Source organism: Notolabrus celidotus, chromosome 4 (genome assembly GCF_009762535.1).
Source record: "Notolabrus celidotus isolate fNotCel1 chromosome 4, fNotCel1.pri, whole genome shotgun sequence".
Classification (NCBI taxonomy): domain Eukaryota; kingdom Metazoa; phylum Chordata; class Actinopteri; order Labriformes; family Labridae; genus Notolabrus; species Notolabrus celidotus.
The window spans coordinates 33,133,870-33,153,761 of record NC_048275.1 but is presented as its reverse complement, the minus strand read 5'-3'; the positions used below and the strand labels follow the sequence as shown (position 1 = coordinate 33,153,761).

General features: G+C 43.3%; 1 protein-coding gene across 4 annotated transcripts in view; it reads left to right on the top strand.

Moving 5' to 3' along the window:
• bcl11aa (BAF chromatin remodeling complex subunit BCL11A a) overlaps positions 1-19,892 on the top strand; it is a 68,673-nt gene that overhangs the window by 14,436 nt on the left and 34,345 nt on the right. For 3 of the 4 annotated variants that reach the window (XM_034681049.1, XM_034681048.1, XM_034681050.1), the window contains one exon: positions 1,245-1,709. In XM_034681049.1, the coding sequence (XP_034536940.1) occupies positions 1,643-1,709 (67 nt within the window). In that variant the 5' untranslated portion in view covers positions 1,245-1,642. The remainder of the gene's footprint in view (positions 1-1,244; positions 1,710-19,892) is intronic. The other variant, XM_034681052.1, reaches the window with a different exon arrangement.

The window sequence follows — 19,892 nt, the reverse complement described above, 5'->3', positions numbered from 1 at the left end:
CCTATCTCTCTCTCTATCTATCTCTCTCTTTCTTTCTCTGACACACACACACACACACACACACACACTTGTGCATTCCCACACACACACACACACACACACACACACACACACACACACACACACACACACACACACACACACACTCTGTTACACATGCATGCACAGGATCCCTTTTATCAGACAAAATCTGTACCAATCACCCAGACAGTGAAAATTAAAATCTATTTTTTGACTCTCAGTGGTTTTAAGTTCATTAAAATGTGAAATTGGCGGCTGAGTAAAGAAGGTCAACATGCATTAGGCGGCTAGCACAGAGTCAGACTCTTCACCTTGGACTGGAAGATTTCCTTTAAAAGAGGGACAGTGAATTATGTCCTCCCGTCTCGCTTCTCTAATTCAGCGGGCCGCTCTCTTCACACTCCTCTCCCTCTGCTGCAGGATGGACTGAGCTTTCACAAAAGGCTGCTTAAAAAAAGTAGTTAGGAGTTAATCCGGCCCTCAGAGGGGTGAGGAATCGGGTTGAACGGCTCTTTTTGGGGTGATTTCCCGCTGTACTAGCGGCTGGTATCTAAGAACTGTAAGTCAGGCGTATGTACGCGGGGCAGAGGGAAGAGGGAACAGTTCTCCTGCTCCCTGACAAACACTCTCCGTGCCGCCTGCCTTCCCTCTCCTTTCCCCGGCTCAGAGGCTGCTTTGTGACAGTTCTTCCTTCTGCTGATTACAGGATCAAAATCTGTACAAACAGGGATAGACAAGTCATCCACATATTTAGTTTATGTGTTCAACCATCATTTTTCTAAGCTCTCCCTGTCATTGGCTCGGAAATTGTTATCTTTGAGGAATCTGATTTAAGCTTTGCAGCTATTCAGCATATTCTCTCCCTCCATTTTACTCTTCTGATGTGTGATCCAGATCAGCTCGCGTTGTAATCATTTTTCCTGCATTGCATGCATTTCTATCATTACAAGGCACGCTGTCTCACCCCCTTATTGTGTGCACCACATGTCAGCTTGTGTTGAGCTCTGACTCCTTAACTCTGATCCTGTGTGACTTCCTTTCCTCGTGTCATTTATTCACACAAAGAGATGTATCAATAGGTTTTAATCACAGGAAAAATGTAAACATGTGGTTGTTGCTTTTAGTATAACCGTCACTTTCTAATTTCATTCTCACTCTTCCCTCCCACCCTATTCTTCCTCTCCCTCTTCCTCGGTGCCTGTTCTCCCCCTCTGCCTCTCCAGCAGCCGAGCCTCTCTCTACGGCCGTCGTCTCATCCGAGGAGCTGTCGGAGCGCTGCTCGGAGCGCTGCTCGGAGCACTCAGAGGAGAGCAGCACGTTCAATGGGCACCACCCAGGTTCGACCGTGGGCCGGCTGGCCCGGCTGGGTCACGACCCCTCTCACCCCTCCCTGGAGCAGGACCTGCTGACCTGCGGCCAGTGCCAGGCCACCTTCCCCCTGGCGGACATCCTGCTCTTCATTGAGCACAAGAGGAAGCGATGCCACGGGCCGCCCTGTCTGACTGTAGGCAGGGGGCTGGACAAGCCCCCCTCGCCCTCCCCTGGCCTTGCCCTCACCCCCTCGCCTGCTTTGGGCTCTCTACGCAGCAGAAGGCCTGTGGAGGTGGGCGTCCAGGCCACGATGGCAGATGATGAGGACCGGTTCTGTTCGCCCCGGGGGATTTTTCCCAAACTGGAGCCCCTCCCAGGTAACCAGACTTGTTTCAACACCAACAAACACACACCTCCTTTGTCTGGATTTCACCACAGTAGCAGAGGAACTCAAGTTTACAGACAAGCAGCTAGCTGAGTCTGCTAGAGCGTCTTTGTTAAGGCTGTGATTGTCGGTTTTGTGTGAAAAAGGAGCTAGAACATGTCAGAATAAGGAAACTAGAGGTACATACGACTATTTATAAGAAACATTTTAAGAGATCGGTTAACTCTTTCAGCTTGAGAGCAGCTTTATGTTCAAATTTGACCTTTTTCACATGTGTGTCACCCAGGATGGGGTTACTTCTGTGCATGAGTGAGTTTTGCAACATCAGGTCGTTTTTCTTTTACCCACACAATGTGTGAGTGTTGTGGTCGTCTCCAGCCTGGCCTCCATGTTCCCCATTATCTCCATCCAAGTCGTGTGGGGGCTGGAGATGTCTGAGCAGGAGTTTTTTGTTTTTTTTAAGGGACACATTTATGTCAGTCTCTGTTCAGGAAAGGAATCTGATTGGCTAAGAAATGTTTGGGGGGATGCTACAGACAAACAACAACAGAGGGACGTCACAGGTGGGGAGGAAACCCGGGAGAGTACGCCTCTGTTTTCTTTCATAGCTCAAAAAAAAGGGACACACACTGCTTTGATTTAGAACAGCTTTCTCTCTCCGTCTGTGTGTGTGTGTTTGTGTGAACACTGCTCTGTTTTTACTGTCTCGTGTAAGGAGGAGTGTTTGTGCATGTGTGAGCCAACGTTGCAGCCCCATGCCTGACTATTTGTCCTCTGACTGATCCGCTGAATTCGATGCAGAAAAAGAGTGTGTGTGTGTGTGTGTGTGTGTGTGTCTTCCCAGTTTCCCCAGTTAAGCCATGGTGCCTAAATCCCACAAGCGAGTTGCACTGAGACTTAAATGACCTTGACTTTGTGGTACCACTGGTCAGTGTGTGAGTGCTCCTGGGAGACCACGTTGTGTGTGAGTGAGTGTTGGAAGAAGTGTGTGTGTGTGTGTGCGACTTCGTCCGGGGAGTAACTGCAGCCTCTTTCTGGGATTGGGTGTGCAGAATGTGTGTTCTTGCATAACACTTCAGTGTGTGTGTGTGTGTGTGTTTGCGTGTGCCGTTCTCTCATGTGGCCTCAGCAGATGTGTCCTGCTCTCGATGTGGTTTGCCCCCCCCCCCCCTTTCACTGCCATCTTACCCGCAGCAGCCCGGCTCTCCATCCCTTTCATTTGTTTCCCTCGCTTCAGTTTACCTCCGCACCAAACTTCATAGGTGAAAAGCCTGATTTCACTCCAGTTTTATCTTCTCTTCCCTTTCCTTCCGCCTCTTTTCTCCGTACAAATGAGAGGCGAGCGGGGAAAGGGAAACGCCAATTTTAGCTTTTCTCTTAGAGGGGAAAGTCGTTTATTTAAAGCGTCTTAACACCACTAATTATTTGTTGCAGCGCCATTTTTTTTTTCTTCCTCGTGCATTTTAATTAGCAGTAGTTTTTAGTGGCGGGCTGCCTGTACTAAATTAGCCGTTACAGAAAGAGAGAAGGGGGGAGGGAAAAGAGGGGGGTGAAGATGAAATAGAGCAGCGGAAACACACCAGAAAAATACACACTTTATCACTTTGTGCTCGTTGAACGCAGCTTAGGATTCCTAAATGTTGCACTTTGTTTCCACTTCAGAGTCGGGTGCATTTGAGGAAATACGCACAATGAACTCGAAACATCAGTGAGCTCACTTGTCACATTTTTTACCCTGCAGATTGTAGGAAAAGTTTGGTGCGTTTGACCTTTGACCTTTAGTGAGAGATAAATCTGTCTCCAGCTCCGAGGAGTTAACACCATTTTTATTTTCTTCCTTTCTGCAAAAAAGCTGCTTGTATCTCTGCTCTGACGATACATTTCAACACCCACTCCCACACACACCCTCTCACACTCACAGACACTCACCGGCTAAACTGGGTTATTAGAGCGATTTACATCATAATACAGGCGTCTGGTTGCTTCAATAGCATTGTGTGTGGGAACGTCTTGGTAGGAACAGCTGTACACTCAGACAGGAGAAGAAGAAAACAGGACAGCAGCGTTATATATCTTGTCTGAAGTTGACGTCAAGCCCAAACAGCAGACAGACCGAGCATTATTAAACCGAGGAGAAAAACTGGCTTGTAAAAATATCCATCTGCGCAAGGAATTCATCATTTTATTTACATGTCTCCTCTTTAATCAGCTCCTTTTCTGGATCTTCTCTCAGCCACTGGACACACACCAGCGCAAACACCACCTCACAGGCGGAATTTATGCAACACATCCATCCTGATAGGCGATAATTAAAGCCAGTATCTCCCTCCCCGACCCCAGCTTTCATAGTAATTGACCCCAAACTGTCACGCTGAGGTAAATATGTGAAAGGCAGGGACAAAAAAGGAAAAGTGCGGGACTTTAAAACCACGATGATCGCCATCCAAAAAGCATTCTTAATGACAAAAGAAGGAGGCGAGGGAGGAATGCGTGTGTGTTTCTTATTTGTCAATGCCGGCTTGTGTCTGTGTTCACAGTGTAAGGCCTCAACCCAGCAAGGAAGCCTTCAAAACTAATACAATAACTAGAACTGTGTGTTCAGAAGAAGCTGTTTCAGCACGCTATCAGCCTCAACTTTTATTATATTTAACATCATCCCAACTGAGTTAAGTTTAACCCTCCATATTAATCAATCCATCCAGGGTTTAATCTGTAAAATCGGGACCCAAATGCCATCATTTTTAATTCATCCTCTTGTGCTCGAACAGATCAAATGAGAATAATATTTCTCTCTGAATCGGAGGAGATATCGAGGGAATATTTTTCATCTTATGATGCAGAAATTCTGACACTCCCTCCTTTATCTCTGCATATGTAGCATGTTTTTCTGCATGCATCCTGCCTACATAATGGGATGTCTGTGTATCTGCGTCCACGGTCAGAGAGGGAAAGAAAGAGAGGGAGAGCTCCTCTGGCTGCTGCGAGGCTCAGAGGAACACAAAGCGTCGGACTTGTGCCGGAACGCTGCTATTTACATATCAAACAGCTCCGACCGTGAACAGACATTACCTGTGTGTGTGTGTGTGTGTGTGTATGTGTATGTGTGTGTGTGTGTGTGTGTGTGTGTGTGTGTGTGTGTGTGTGTGTGTGTGAGGGAGAGAGAGAAGACTGTACAGGCAAAATGCCGATCAGGGATGCAAAAAGGCAGCATACCCGCCCACCCACACACACACACACACACACTCACACACACACACACACACTCACACCGTTAGAGCTCTCTCTCTCTTGCCCATTTATTCTATTAATCCCTGACTGAGATGAAAATTCTGATTATAATCCCTGAGGCGCCCCTCATTCAGAAACAGCATCGCTAATGTCTCAAAAGAGACCGGTTTGCATATGTGTGTGTGTGTGTGTGTGTGTGTGTGTGTGTGTGTGTGTGTGTGTGTGTGTGTGTGTGAGTGTGCGTGTACGTAGATGTGTGAATGGTCATGTCTCTTTTAACCAAAAAAAGAAAAAAAAATCCTGGCTTGAAAATTGAAATTTGAGAGAGAATTCTTTGTGGATTATTTCATCTGTAAATACACTTCCTGCTGTCCAGTTTTGCCAATTGATTTCTCATAATTGGCAACACGAATTTAATCCGTCCCTCTATGGGAAATCAGTGATAATATGTGTGCTAATGAGCTGAAATTGATACCCAGCCAGTGCAAAGAATTATTCATTTTATTGACCATTGGTTTTATTGAGCAGTGTCAGCTGGGAAGCTCCATTAGCACTGCAGTATTTGCTTATTAACAGAGATATTATCAAATCATGTGCATGTTGTCAAATCCCCCAAAATGTCCTCAGACTCATTTATTGGACACATGATTATTTCAGCTCCAAATTTAGATGAGTCTTCCTGACTTCTCGCCTTGTAACGTGAAAATTGTTAGCCTATGATCTAATGATTAGCAATTAGCTTATCATCGCTGGCTAATGCTACCCACCTCAATACACATTAGTGCATTTTTAACACCCATCATTGTCTGGCTCGGTGTCAGATCTCCCTCCATCGCATGTCTATTCTCTCCCTCCTCTTCTTTTTTCTCCTCTTTGGCTCATACGTCCGTCTCTCTCCCTGCAACATTAGCACTCAATGCAAATCCGGGACAGCCAATTGATACTGAATCAATTACAGTATGTTTGGTGTGTGTGAATGTGTGTGTGTGTGTGTGTGTGTGTCTCATGCTGAAGCACATCCCGGCGAGCCTACAAAGAGATTTCACACACTGGCTGCCATTACTAATCTATTGTTGCTGCGTCTTTCTTTCTCAACATAAGATTTTATTTAGTGGACTCAAGTGCAGCGTTTGAACTGCAGCGTTTTCTCTCCCAGTGCAGCGAGACTCTGACTGTGTCTGCGTTTTGAATGAGCTTACTGAATGTAAACATGTCCGGGGTGTGCAGAAAGCATCAGTCGAAGGATAAAACATACAGCAGGCCACTGGAACAACTGGAAAAGCTAATAATCTGCCAGCGAGGCCAACAGGCTGTATTGTGTTTTATCCTCCACGCTCACAAAGAACCCTCCATAAACTGCATATTTGCTGATTATTGTCCTGCTGTAAATGTGTGGGCGTGTGTTTGCAGAGCGTGTCTGCGATCCAGACGGAACCAAAAAAACAACAACTTGGAACTCAGTGCTGACAAATTTTGGACGCTTTAATAAAACAAGGAACGGAAAGAAATGATTTTTATGTAGCTCAAAATAGAACATGAAGCTCTTCACGTGAATTTGAAGTGTGTTTTTTTATTTTCTCTGGTCTCTGCTGGGAAAGTCCAGACCGGTGAGCCTGGATGATTTGTCCTTTATCCTGTTTGGTAATGCCTGCAGCACACACACCCGTATTTAGTTGCATAATAAAGTATTAAGGCAGCGTCGTTAAATTGCTGTAGTCTGTGCTATTCATTTAGAAGGGGGTTTCCACCAATTTCATGACATCTTTCTGTAAAAGATGGGGGTCCCCATGTGAAACAGAGAGAGTCACAATCAGCCATTGAAATCCTCACTTTTAGTCTCAATTTTAGCTCAAAATCCCTAAATGCTGCATTCCTTCAATGCAACTTATATCTTCTTGACACACTTATAAATAAGTCTGATCTGCAGACCTTCTGTAGTCTCCTTTAGAGGCCAACATTCACGACTATGATCCACTCTTTTGGAGTACAACCTGAGGAATTCCTCTTTTTAATGACTTTGGATTAAACCTTGAACTTGCTGAAGTGCTGTGGACAATGGCCTTTTGACTGAACGTGACCTTTGACCTTTCTTTGTAGCAGAGGGTAGAGTGAGGGGTGAATTGTCCTGATGTGGCAAAGAATAGACCCTTATTGTTAAATGAGTGTTTGTGCAACTGCAACAGCTCTATTTCTTTTTACAGCACAAATATGATTTGTCATTGTTATTTTATTTTACTGACTGATTTTAACACTGAGGAAATTTACAACCGAGGCTGCTGCCTTTGTGAGAGCCTGTTCTGCACATGGGCGGATTTTTTCGTGCACAATTTGCTCTATATGTGAGTGTGAAAAATTTGCTTGAGGGCATATGGAGAGTTTAAATGAAGTACAAAACAATGAAGAGATTATTTCAGCGAAAATACAACAAAGGAATCATAAAACACGAAAACAAAATGTGCAACAGTAAGGGATTCAGACAACATCCAGAGCTTTAAATCTGAGGTTTTCCATTCCACAGTTCAGTTGTGTCGTAGCTGTGTGACCGCTGATGCTCTCTTCCTGACGTGACAGATATTAGCTGATGGGTAACATGACTGCTCTTGTTTTATCAACATTAACTGTAAAATAAAAAGTACTACAATTAAGATGTGATCAGACACGTGTTGGTGCCAACGTCGTATGTACTGACTTTTTTTTTCGTGCACGAGCAGAATTGATCGGGTAAAGCCGGCGTTTATTCAGACGCACCGTCTGGCTGCAGGAAGTGATGCATTTTGCATGTGCGGTGGGTTTAGATTAAATAGAAGAGCAGACCCTGAGTGGCAATCATCGCCACCGCGGCTGAACACACAACAACAACAACGTCGACATCAAAGGATAAGAAAGAGAAAAAAAAATCCAAGAGAGAGAGAGAGACGTCATGCTGCCCACACACTTTGATTGACAGCTGATCCCTGGGAAGTCTGCGCCGCAGCGACGATGACCAAAGATGGAGGCAGATGTGTAGAAAACAAAAAATGATGGTGGTCGGTAAACCATCGTGAAACAATGACAGAGAACAATAAGACATAAAAAAGACCAGCGTTATTTCCCAGTTTGCACTATTTGCAGCTGTGACAGCGTCTCTGTGACGTCATGCTGACTGCTCTCTGTGATGGAGGATTGTTTATTGATCTGACTCGTCGTGTTTATGCCAGCGATTCGGCGTCCACGCTAACATCTCCTCCTCCACCTCCTCCTCCTCCTCCTCCTCCTCCTCCATGGTGAGAGGGAAAGCTGCTGTTTTTGGCTCTCTCGCTGCTCCCTGTGTGTATGTGTGTGTGTGTGTGTGTTCATGTGTGTTTATTCCTCATAGACACACACACACACTCTCTCGGCTCGGTCTGCTCAGGGGGTGCACATGTAACTCAGCTCTCTTATTATGTTGAAGGCAGTTGAAGGCCTGTTCATAAAACTGTTTATACACTACAAAGCTTATTTATATAGGCCACTGGATTACAGACTGGCTCTGCACACACACACACACACACACACACACACACACACACACACACACACACACACACACACACACACACACACACACACACACACACACACACATTCTGTATATTCACATCTCACTGGCTGGAAATGTGTGCAGTTGTTCATTGCTTCTCTCTGTATGTACCAGCAGAACGCCTTCATATGTATGCACAAGTTGCACGAAAAGTGTGTGTGTGAGTGAGTCTGCATGTGTGTGAGCTGGCTGTGTGCAGTCTGCAGGACATCCCCTGGTAAAGAGTGCCAGGGCTGAGCTGGCAGTGTGTGTGTGTGTGCGTGTGGCCAGAATGTGTGTGTGTGGAAGGGCCTGGCTCCTCGCTCTGGTTTCATGTTCCCCATTTGGCTGAAATACTACTACAACTGCAGAAGAGCAGCACACACACACACACACACACACACACATACACACACACACACACACACACACACACACACACACACACACACACACACACACCCACACAAGCTGCCTCCCTGCTAGTTAGTGTGTGCATGTGTGTGTTGATAAGTGGAGCATGTATAGTGTACACACAGCTCCATACAAGTGGGTCTAATCTTTTATTTTGGCATTGTGAGTGTGTTTCTTTCTCACTCCCACCTCCTCTTCCTCTTCTTCTTCGTCTTCTTCTACTTCACATCCTACTTCTCAGCGAATCAAAAGCTTGTTTAGCGCCAAATAAAGTGAATCCTCAAAGCAGGATAACATATGTAATTCTTATGATCTCAGGCAGCCCCGCTCCTGATTTTTTTTACAACGCGAACAACTCGCTGCAAAGACGAGGAAACCGAGGGCGCTGATGGTGTTGAAACAATTTGTTCTCTTAGAGGCAGACTTCAGTTCAGCGCGAGATCAGAAGGAAAACACGAGCAGCCAAAAACAAGATTATAGTGATGATGTCATGCATAGTAAAGCTATAGTAAGAGCCTCTCCAAGAAATAAGTCAGTGCCTCCAAATGTGCTAGAAGACATTTTGAAGAGTCAATCCAGATACAATGATAATCAGTGCAGCTGTTATTAGGGGCGTCAGGGGACGCATGACCCCTGCAAAGAGAGCACAAGGGGAAAATCCATCATTTTAAAAACCTGTTTTCATCTTCCTCAATAAGGGAGTTTATTTATAAACCACATTTATATTTAAATCAATTCTTTTAGTTTTGAAATTGAAAAAAAAATAAATATGACAGACATTTTTAACTATTTTAAGTGTTTTTTTGTGAGAACAGTGAATTAAATCATCAATCATAATAAGTTACATTCATGGGGTAAATAGAAAACAAATAGATACAGCATATAAAGCTTGATCTTGTGTTTTTGCCTCCTGAGAAACAGTTTAAACCCCTCAGATCGTCTCAGAAATGCAGCTTCACAAGCATTAAATAGTCTCACGCTGCTGGTTGAATATTTTAGAGATTGGACGTTGGGTTGGGCGATACAAAAAGTATTGTTTTCTATATGAAACTGTTACCTGAAGATGAACAATTCTTAAACTGAAACTCGAAACTGAGACTGAAACCAGTCGTTTATTTTTTCAGAATAGTAACAGATCAGTAATCATTCTTATGAAATAGATAAACTCTAAATAAGATAGAAATGATGATGTTTAGAAGTATGTTCAAGTGACACAGCAAAAACACATTTATCACGAATGAACTCTGCTAATTGCTTCCAGGTATTGCCTTTAAATCTAATATTTCAGGGCATGTTTTTTTTTTACTTTATTAGAGAGAACAGGTGAGGAGGGAAGGAACAGGGGAAGCAGCAAAGGGTTGAGGCCGGGAGTGGAACCAGTGACAGCAGCAGTGAGGACCATAGCCTCTGAATATGGGGCGCACACTGTAACCACCGGGCCAAAGTGGCACCTCAGGGTGCTGCTGTTTTGAAATGTTTACAGAGGTCACTCCTGTTGCTGCTGCGTGGTACTTTTTTTTTGTCACAAATTGTGCGTCCCTCTGTGTTCTTATTCACAGGTACAAAGTTGTTTCGTGCCCTGCTGTTTTTGCAGTTTTCTGACAAGTTTGAGTCATGACTGTTCGATTGTGCTCCCTGCTCTCACATTACTTTAGTAGCTTAATGAGGAGGGATGCTATACACAGATATTTTACAGAATTAGTGAGCACTAAAAGTGATGCTGCTAATCCTGAGTTATGTTTAATTCCATTATATATATATTTTTTCAGATTAATCAGTTGGTCTAAGATAAATTAGCCTTTCTCTGACGAATGGTTGTCAAAGTCCAGTTTTTGACAATCTCTCTAATTTAGTCTCTTTCCTTTCCCTCTCTCTTTTTCATTGACCAAGATCAAGTCAGTCTAATTAATACAGCTTCATCCCACCTCTCTGCATGTAAAGGAGGTCTAGTTCATACTCCTTATAGAGCTCATTTAGTCTCACACTTGTTTTGATATGCAATTAAATATATAATCTAACGTTTTCTAACATCAAACCCAAAATAATAAGAAGAAATATTTCTCTTACACATCCCCAAATCCTCAAACCCTCCCACCTGTCCTCCTAACTCAAATAAAATAGTATTTAAACTTTATTTAAAAAAACGTGTCACATAAAACAAACATGTTAATTTTATGTTGTCACAGACGCTAGCATTCGTCAAAGCTTTCTCAACCCTAAGATGTTGAGGAACACACCGTTTAATAATGCTTACAAAATCTCATGCACACACACACACACACTAACACACAAGCAACATTTATAAGGAACTCCCCCATCGCCACCAGCAGCAGCCGCACTGACTTTTCCCGATAATTTGCGGAGGCTCATTTGAATTTTAAGCGCTACTTTAATCTTCAAAGCTCAAATAGCTTTATGAATATGCATGCAGTGGGCAGACTTTAGTTCATTACCTAGTTGTAAATTCTAATGACCATTAGGTCCTCACAGTAATTGCCAATTGTTTTGCATTTTTGATTGGCCTATTACCATGCGCATTCGCGGCGCACATCAGCTACGCTTGTCAGAGCCGGCGTGTCAAGGGGTGTTTGTGTGTGTGTGTGTGTTTTCTCATTTGTGCCTTGGGTGGGAGCTTTGTGTTTGTGTGATGATGTGTTTGTGTGTGTGTGTGTGTGTGTGTGTGTGTGTGTGTGTGGGGGAGTGTTTTTTAGGCTAATATAAATGAAAGTTGCATTTTTTTTAATTGTTCGAAGATTGAGAGCCGAGCCGGAGATTGGACATATTTAATTTACATGATGTCTCGTCTGTTCCCTCATTACACTGCTTGTCTCTCACAAACACACACACACACACACACACACACACACACACACACACACACACACACACACACACACACACACACACACACACACACAAAATATACCCAATGCAAACCATCTGGCCCTCTCCTGTACGTGTCCATCTTGACATGGTAAAATGATTTCTCAATGCTCATCTCTCCGTCTCTGTCAGCCTATTCATTTTTTTTGGGAGTCACCCCCCTTTCAGTTTCTCCTTGAACAAACAGATGTCAGATACCTCGCTCTTTTCTCCCTCCTCGTCCCTCCCCGGCTCTATCTAAGGCTGCCATTTTGAAGACAGTGATTCGTCTTCCTAAGTGAGCTTCTCTGTAAACATGAACCAAAACTCCCCCCCTCCAAAAAAAAAAAAGAAAGAAAAGAATCCTATTGTTCTGTCCTCAGCAGAAAAATACGTCTCTTTCTTTTTCTGCATACACACAAGAAAATAAGCACCTGTGCGTAAACACTCACAAATACACACCTTATCCTTCCTTTGTACTCAAAAAGAGTCCTCCTCTGAACGTCTCTTTTTGTCAGAAGCAGAAAAAAAGAAATAAATCTATAAAATAAATCAATTTTCATCTAATAATGAGGCCGGACAATTAAGGAAATGAGAACAAAAGCAGCAACAACAAACAAGAGGAACTGGTGCACAGGCGTTAATCTTTATTTTTCTTCTCTTCTTCTTCCCTTTGTTGCTTTCTCCCCTTTTTTTTTTACCCTCCCCTAAAAAACACACACCCATACACACACACACACTCCTTTTCTCTCACGTCGTTCCAGTTTGTGTACAAGTGCTGTGAGGGAGATATGTGAACCTACATAGCGATGAAAAGGAATTCTTAATTGCCCAGAAATGAGCAATGTTACAAACGGCGGTGTAATGGACGCAGCCGAGGGGAAGGATTGTGCGTGTGTGTGTGTGTGTGTGTGTGTTTGGAGGGGTTGTCTCCGGTGGGACTCGCAAGGCCTGTTTCCTGAGGTCTCTTTTAGCCCCCCTACAAATACTCTCTCACACACACACACATGCACACACACCCTGTATACCTCTGGCTGCTGTTACTCACTTCAAAGTTGTTAATATTCAGCTGGGAAACTGTATCCAGAGCACAGCTAAATTATTAAGTGTATGAACTTTTTAGGCAGTAAGATGAACTGATGGGCCACATCTATGAGATCCTCCTCTTCTTCACATGTGTGTGTGTGTATTCTGTATGTGTGTGTGTGTGTGTGTTCATGCCCTCTCCTCCTGCCCGATGCTTGGTCTTTGGCCAAGGGCATGCATAATTGATCCCGTGCCCGCTATCATTTTCTTGATGTAATTGCCCCGGTAAGATATGATGAAATCTAATGGATAATTTATCCCCCCAAAACGGATAAAGAACCTGCTAAAATGTACTTTGTAGACATTTCTGTCTGAGTGTGTGCATGTGCGTTTAGTAGTACACTAATATTTCAGCGGTGTGTGGTCAGTGTGGAGAGGAACTGTAACTGATATCGCACCTGAGGGGTGAAAGTGTGCAACATGTCGACATATTTCGGATGCTTTTTGAAGGTAAAACCACTGAATCTGCTGCTTTGACATAAGTCATTATAACCAGCTGAATATTGATATCAATGTGTGGGGAAAAAAAAGCTTTTAAAATATGTTTTAACAGAGCTAAATAGAAAACTAATGCTTTTAAATGAGAGCTAAATGACTTTTCATGTATTCCAGGCGGTCTGAAGGTTGCAGCTCAATCCCTGCTGCATAAAAAGGATGTCAGACACTTAGCTGCTTGGTTTTGACGTTATTTAAAGCATCAAGAGGCTCAAGAACAAGTTAATCGAATGAAAAATGACACTGCTTTCTTTATCTAAAAGTCACATCAAAGCATATTAAAACCCATAAACATGTCATGGAAATGTACTTTGTACGAATGTGTGAATGTGCATTTAGTCATACACGAATATTTCAGCAATGTGTGGTCAGCACTGTAACTTCTAGTGAGGGCTAAATACGTGTGAATTGTGAACATACTCTGGATGTTTCTTTGAGGTAAAATCACAGAAACTGCCTGTTTGACATAAATCATTATTATGTGTCTGAATAATTCATAGTACCACATATGCATGAAGCTCCCATGATGTGTTTAAAGACTGAATAGGAAACTAATGCTTTTGAGGAGAAGGTAACTGATCTGTCTTCTTTTTTTTTAAGTTATATTTTTTGGGGCTTTTACACTTTTATTCATAGAGTGGAGGACAGTGGATAGTGCAGGAAACTGGGAGTGAGTGAGGGAGGGAATGAAGGGGGCCGCAGGCTGGATTCAAACCTGCAACCTAACCATTAGGCTAAACCCACACCCAATATGATATGTCTTCTGTTTGATTTCTGCTGCATCAGTAGGATGCATGAAACTCAGCTGTTTTTGTTTGACATTTTTGAGAGATTCAAGAGTCTTAAAGGTAAAATTACAAATGGGGGTTTCTTCATACAAGAATTTATACGATTGAAAGAAAAATGTTGTTGCTTTGTTTGGGTAACTCCCCCGGTAAAATATGATCTCATCTCTTAAAGACTAACGAACAAGCTGCTAAAACGTACGTATGCAGCAGTCTTTTGTATTGCTATGTGTATTAATGTACACATTATAGTCAATCCAGGAAGAGTAATTGTGCAGATATCTTGAAATATGACTTTCCTAGTGTTTGAACGTAAAACAGATTATTTGTAGTTCTGATGTTGATCCTCATAATCCAGATCTAATCTATAAAGAATTGGGAAGAAGATTAAAGTTTATAGAAAACATATATTGAAACACATGATGCTTTCGAGGAAAGTTTGAACGGTTTGTCTTCACTTGAAGGAGCTCTGAAGATTGAAGCCTTCGCTCTAAATAAATGACCAGCTCTGTGATTTGTCTCTAAAATCTTCAAACGTCTTCACAGACTCTAAAGATAGCCAAATTTCCCAACCAGAGGTGAAATCAGACAACAATAAAACAGAAGATTAAATTTTAAGTCTCAACAAAACCAATACTTATCACCAACTTCATCTCACCTCCTCGTGAATGTTTGAACCCCAAAAACACAGCTGACAAAAAGCAGGTTTGAGAAAATACAGACATCTTGTTATCTTGTTAAATAAATTCTGAAGTGTGAAAGAGACGGTAATTCCTTGAACTCTTGCCCCCAAATAAAATAAGCCAGGAAGGAAAGCCAGTCTTTGTGTGTGTGTGTGTGTGTGTGTGTGTGTGTGTGTGTGTGCATTTAAGCACCTTCACCTGCACTTTATGAATTTCCTTCATTTTTTCTCTCTCTCTCCGTCTGCCTCCTGCTCTTTCTTTGTCGATCTCTCTTTTTCTTCCCCCTCCTGTGCTGCAGTTTTCCGTTGGAAGACAGATGTGTTTCAACACGCTCTGGACTGTAGTTACCACTGCTGATCTCTCTCTCTCACACACACACACACACACACACACTCTCTCTCTCACACACACACTTTCTATCTGCGTTAATTTAATGGAACCTAACCCGTCTGTTGGCCTTTGTTTGATTCCTTCTCTTTTAAGTTTCGAACTTGTTGAAAAGCGTCTGTTCAAAGGTTCTCTCTTAAGAATGTGTGTTTGGTGCATGTCACACACACCGAGCACCGTCTGCTGACAGATAGACAGACAAAGGGACACACACACACACACACACACACACACACACACACACACACACACACACACACACACACACACACACACACACACACACACACACACACACACACACTGTTTATCTTTGCTGTACGAGGGGAAATGCAGGCACCAGTCTGCAGAGCTGGGAGAGGTGGACTGGGACGACAAAGGGAGATGAGGAGGAGAGGGCATGGGGGCAGAGCGCCCTCGGGGGATAGGGGATGTGAGAGAGAGTGAGAGAGGGTAGAGCGAGGTAGAAGAGGCTGGGTCCTGGTGGTGGCTGTCCATTAACAGATGAACTTGGCTGACGTCCAACTGTTTGATGAGACGGGTGTCAGAGGGCTGCGTGTGTGTGTGGATGGATGGTGTGGGGGGCTACACACCCACACACACACACACACGATAACACACATCTTATCTCCTCTGGCTTTGGCTCTGCATATTAACCCACTGTTAGCATTCAGTGTTTGCTCTTATTTCTACTTCTGTCTGCCTGCATGATCATCACTTACACTGCTAACTTATCGAATGATGCAGCTCCGTCTGTTGCCTCAGAACGTTTTGACCTCGGTTCTTTTCTCGTGGTCAGATCATCTTTAACGAATACAGAATCTCAAAACTCTTTGGCTCTCATCAAACTGAGACAATGCCTCCATACGGCACATTTTGAAGGGCGTCTGTTGCAGCATGAAGAATATTTTGGACAAGGCTCCCTCATTGTACAGATGTTATCGATACACATCGCTCATCAACACTGATGGTTACTGATACTCTTATAGAAACTACAAAGATACAGATATGACATGAAAAGATGTAAGATGATGCAACATGGTGGACAGCATCCATCATCATACTTTGAAAGAGTTAGGCCACTGACCAAGCTGCAGTATTAGTTTGAGTGTGAGAGTGCTGGCATACACACCTCTCCCTCTCTCTATCTCTAACACTCTCATAGTTCAGCAGGACCAGTTCAGACCGGTTTGCTGGCATGGAAACTCGGCTGTGGAGGGTTAAAGAAAGAAAGTAGAAAAATGAAAAACTACAAAAAAGTTCAAACACACAGAAACTAAAAAAAAAAAAAAAAAAAAATTACAGCAGATTTCCACTAATGCCCCTGACCTGCTCAGCCCTCCACTTCAAGAGGCAGAAAATCGCACACACAGGGAAAGACAGACAGACAAGGCAGAGAGAAAGCAGGAGGAAGTGAAATATACATATTTTTAACCTTTGTGGAGCTGCTGCTTGTGTAACTGAGAGCAAGTTGACAGTGCAGGAGCACATTTATATTTACAGCAACAGCCAGGGTCAGGAGGTGCAGCGAGAAGGAGGGAGGGTTACACACTTTCTGTAAATTTACACTGCCGAGCTGCTGCTGCTGCTGCTGGCTGCTGAGCAGGTTCAGTGGGTTTGATGCCTTGCTGAAGGGCACTTGCGTGTCGGTCTGACTGTAGCACACTGGGAAAGTGGGAACAGTTGAGTTTCGACTTTGTAGTCCCACCTGTCATGACACTCTTGATTGATGGATTTGCTGCCTTGCTTACCGCTGCTCTGTTCTGTGGTCGTGCACCACTTTCTGCTTCCCTTCCTACTTTTGCAGCAAGTCTACTTTGAAGGTAGTTTTTGAAACCCTGTTAACAGATTCGTCTTGTAAAAGCTGCAGTCTCCGGGATAGACTTTGGCAGAGCAATAAACGCACTGTACTTTACCTTAGCATGACTGTTCCTGCCCATATGATAAAGCATGTGCTCCCCATCTCTATCCTGTTTAGTGCACAGGACACACTGTCCTACAGGACACACTGTCCTGTACGCTTAAGATCATGGATCAAAGGTTACATGTGGAAACTGAAACTGGACACAAACTGGAAATGAGCCATAAAGAGTTCAGTTACCAGTAAGGAGCCTATGGACATATATGTTTACACCTTTAAGCAGAAGACAGCAACATCAACACAATTCTTTATAATAATGTATAGTTTGATCGACTAAAATCACTTCGACTTTTAAATGTCTCTTTGATCTGAATTGCTGATAGTAACATGATGTACAGGAATGTTGCATCTTAAAGGGACAGTGTTGCATTTTTGCTGACCTAAGCAAAATGCCTGCAAACATTGCATTTCTTAATAAGCATGTAAAGAAGTATTTTGAAGTATCTGTAAGCCCTTACTATGAATTATGATAATTCATCTGTATGTTGAACTGCACTGATACCAGAGGTTAATAGAGGTGAAACAGAGGTGTGTCAGGGTTGTGATGGCTGTGACTGCCACATGTGGTATTGTTTTGTAGAAAGTTTAAAAGAGGCCGTGTCCTGATGTTTCAGGGGGGATGCGTTGAACTCTGGACTACAGCTGTGTCCCCGAGTGTCTTTGTGCATGATATTCTCTGCACTGTATCGCCTCCATGACACTGACACTGTGGACAATGTAAACACCAATCAGAGATTTCAAAAGAGTTTCACGATAAAGGCAGGAAGTTATGCGGGGAAGCTAATTTTCACGTGTTCATGTGTACACTACTCCACTTTTTATGGACTGTGACTTCAGTCAACAGTATCTGTGCGTGGCTGTTTTTCTGTGCGTGGCTATCTCTTTTACTATGGGTCAGCAGGTTTAAACTCTATGTACAGTATGTGAGAGTGTGTGTGCCATATGATAGGCCAGGTGGTATGTGGACTTTATGTTTGCAGTGTACAGTACATGCAATGTGAACTGTGAACTGGACACCACGACCTACACCTATGAGTACAGAGTGAGACACATGCAGCAAACATGGGACAGTCACCTTATATAACAGGTCACAATTAAAAAGAGACAGTTCAGCTCCCGCATGATGTCTCTGTCTGTTTGAACACATGCTGATATGCAACACAGTATTTGGATAGTTGAGGTATAAGGTTTATAAGCTCACGTTAGCAGACTTGTTTGAGACACAGAGGCATTCGTTTGAGTCACATTTGTGGCAGTTTGGCACAAACTCCTGAGGAACGCATCCAGCCTTCACGTTTACCAGCTAGTTAGTAGCTAATAGCTGTGTGCTGTTGTTTATTTCAGATCAGACTTTGCTGAAATAAGCAACACTGATGTATAAAGTGACTCTGAGCAATTGAAGTCAGGTTCTCTGTTTCAGTAAAACAGTGAGCTAAAAGATGCTAAAACGCATGTAGAGCTGAGAAACTTGGGCGAGTGAACAACAATTAAACTATATATAGTTTTTAGGTACACATTGCCTTAAGTCGACAGGTCCACCTTTCATTTCCTCTTTTGTAATGTGTGAAAACACAACCAGGAAACAGACTGGTTTGCGGCTGCAGATTATTTTAAATGTGACTCAGTACAAATCTGAAATTTCAGACAGTTCTACCCCACGGAGCAGGGACTTTTTTTGGATGTAACACTCATCCAAAAAATTAAATTTAGACCCTTACCCCCCGTGTGAGAAACAGCTTTTAAAGTTCCTTGTCCCTGTGAACTTTGGAGCACCGGGGGCGATGGGAGTGTGACTTCAGCTTCGCCTTCAGACTCTGGATAAGGATATTTGCATCACGGTTTCTCCAAAGCAAAACTCATATATATTAAGATTGTGCAGATTACATGTATCAGCGGTTAAGATCCCTGACCACTGCTGCAAAACCTGTGTAGGCAGGGCAGCACACCCATAATTATAACCCACACAAACATGCAGCCCCGGAGGCCTGTCAGTGGTGTAACTTACTGTTCCTACCTTTGGCCATATCTCTCCTCAGCCCCCCCCTGCAGGCTGTTTGTGGCAGCATTTGCTGCATTAAAAATGAGAGCTGCTTGGCTCGAAGCTACCATATCGGCTACCTTCTTTTCTCCCTGCGCTCTAATCTTATGTAAACACAGAAATCAGCTCCCAGCTCGCTCTGGCAGATGCAGGCCAGCAGTGATGTCCCACTGCGATACATCCCTCTAAAGCCCGGATTAAAAGTTTGCAGGCGCGGGGCGTTTTAGGAGAGGGAGTTTATGTAGGAGTTGGGAAGAGGGGGCAGCTGTCATCTCTTGTGTATTTATACCTGAGAAAATAGAAAGAAAGATGGAAGTTCAGTCTGTTGTCTGCTGGAATCCAGATGGTTTGAATGAATGTGGTCAGACTTTGTAAAAACAAAGCAATAATTGTTCTGGAGGAACAAATGTTTGCAATCCACCGGGTTCAAGTAGAAATGAGGATCTATTTTTGTCTAAGGTGAAAGTGCTAAGCTTTTAAGTGTTTCTCCAAAACTCCACAACAAGAAGAGAAAAGTGAGGGAGGGAGGGAGGGAGACAGGCCTCCCAAAAGAGAGACAAAGATAAAGTGGAATAAAGAGATGGAAAGAAAGAGATATCTACACCGCGCTGAAAGAAGCATGATGTGATGTGACCCATGTCCAGCTCAGTGTACGCATAAAAGCATCTGTCTTCAAAGACATATTTTATGTATGTGTGTGTGTGCGAGTGTGTGTGTGTGTGTGTGTTTATCTGTGTC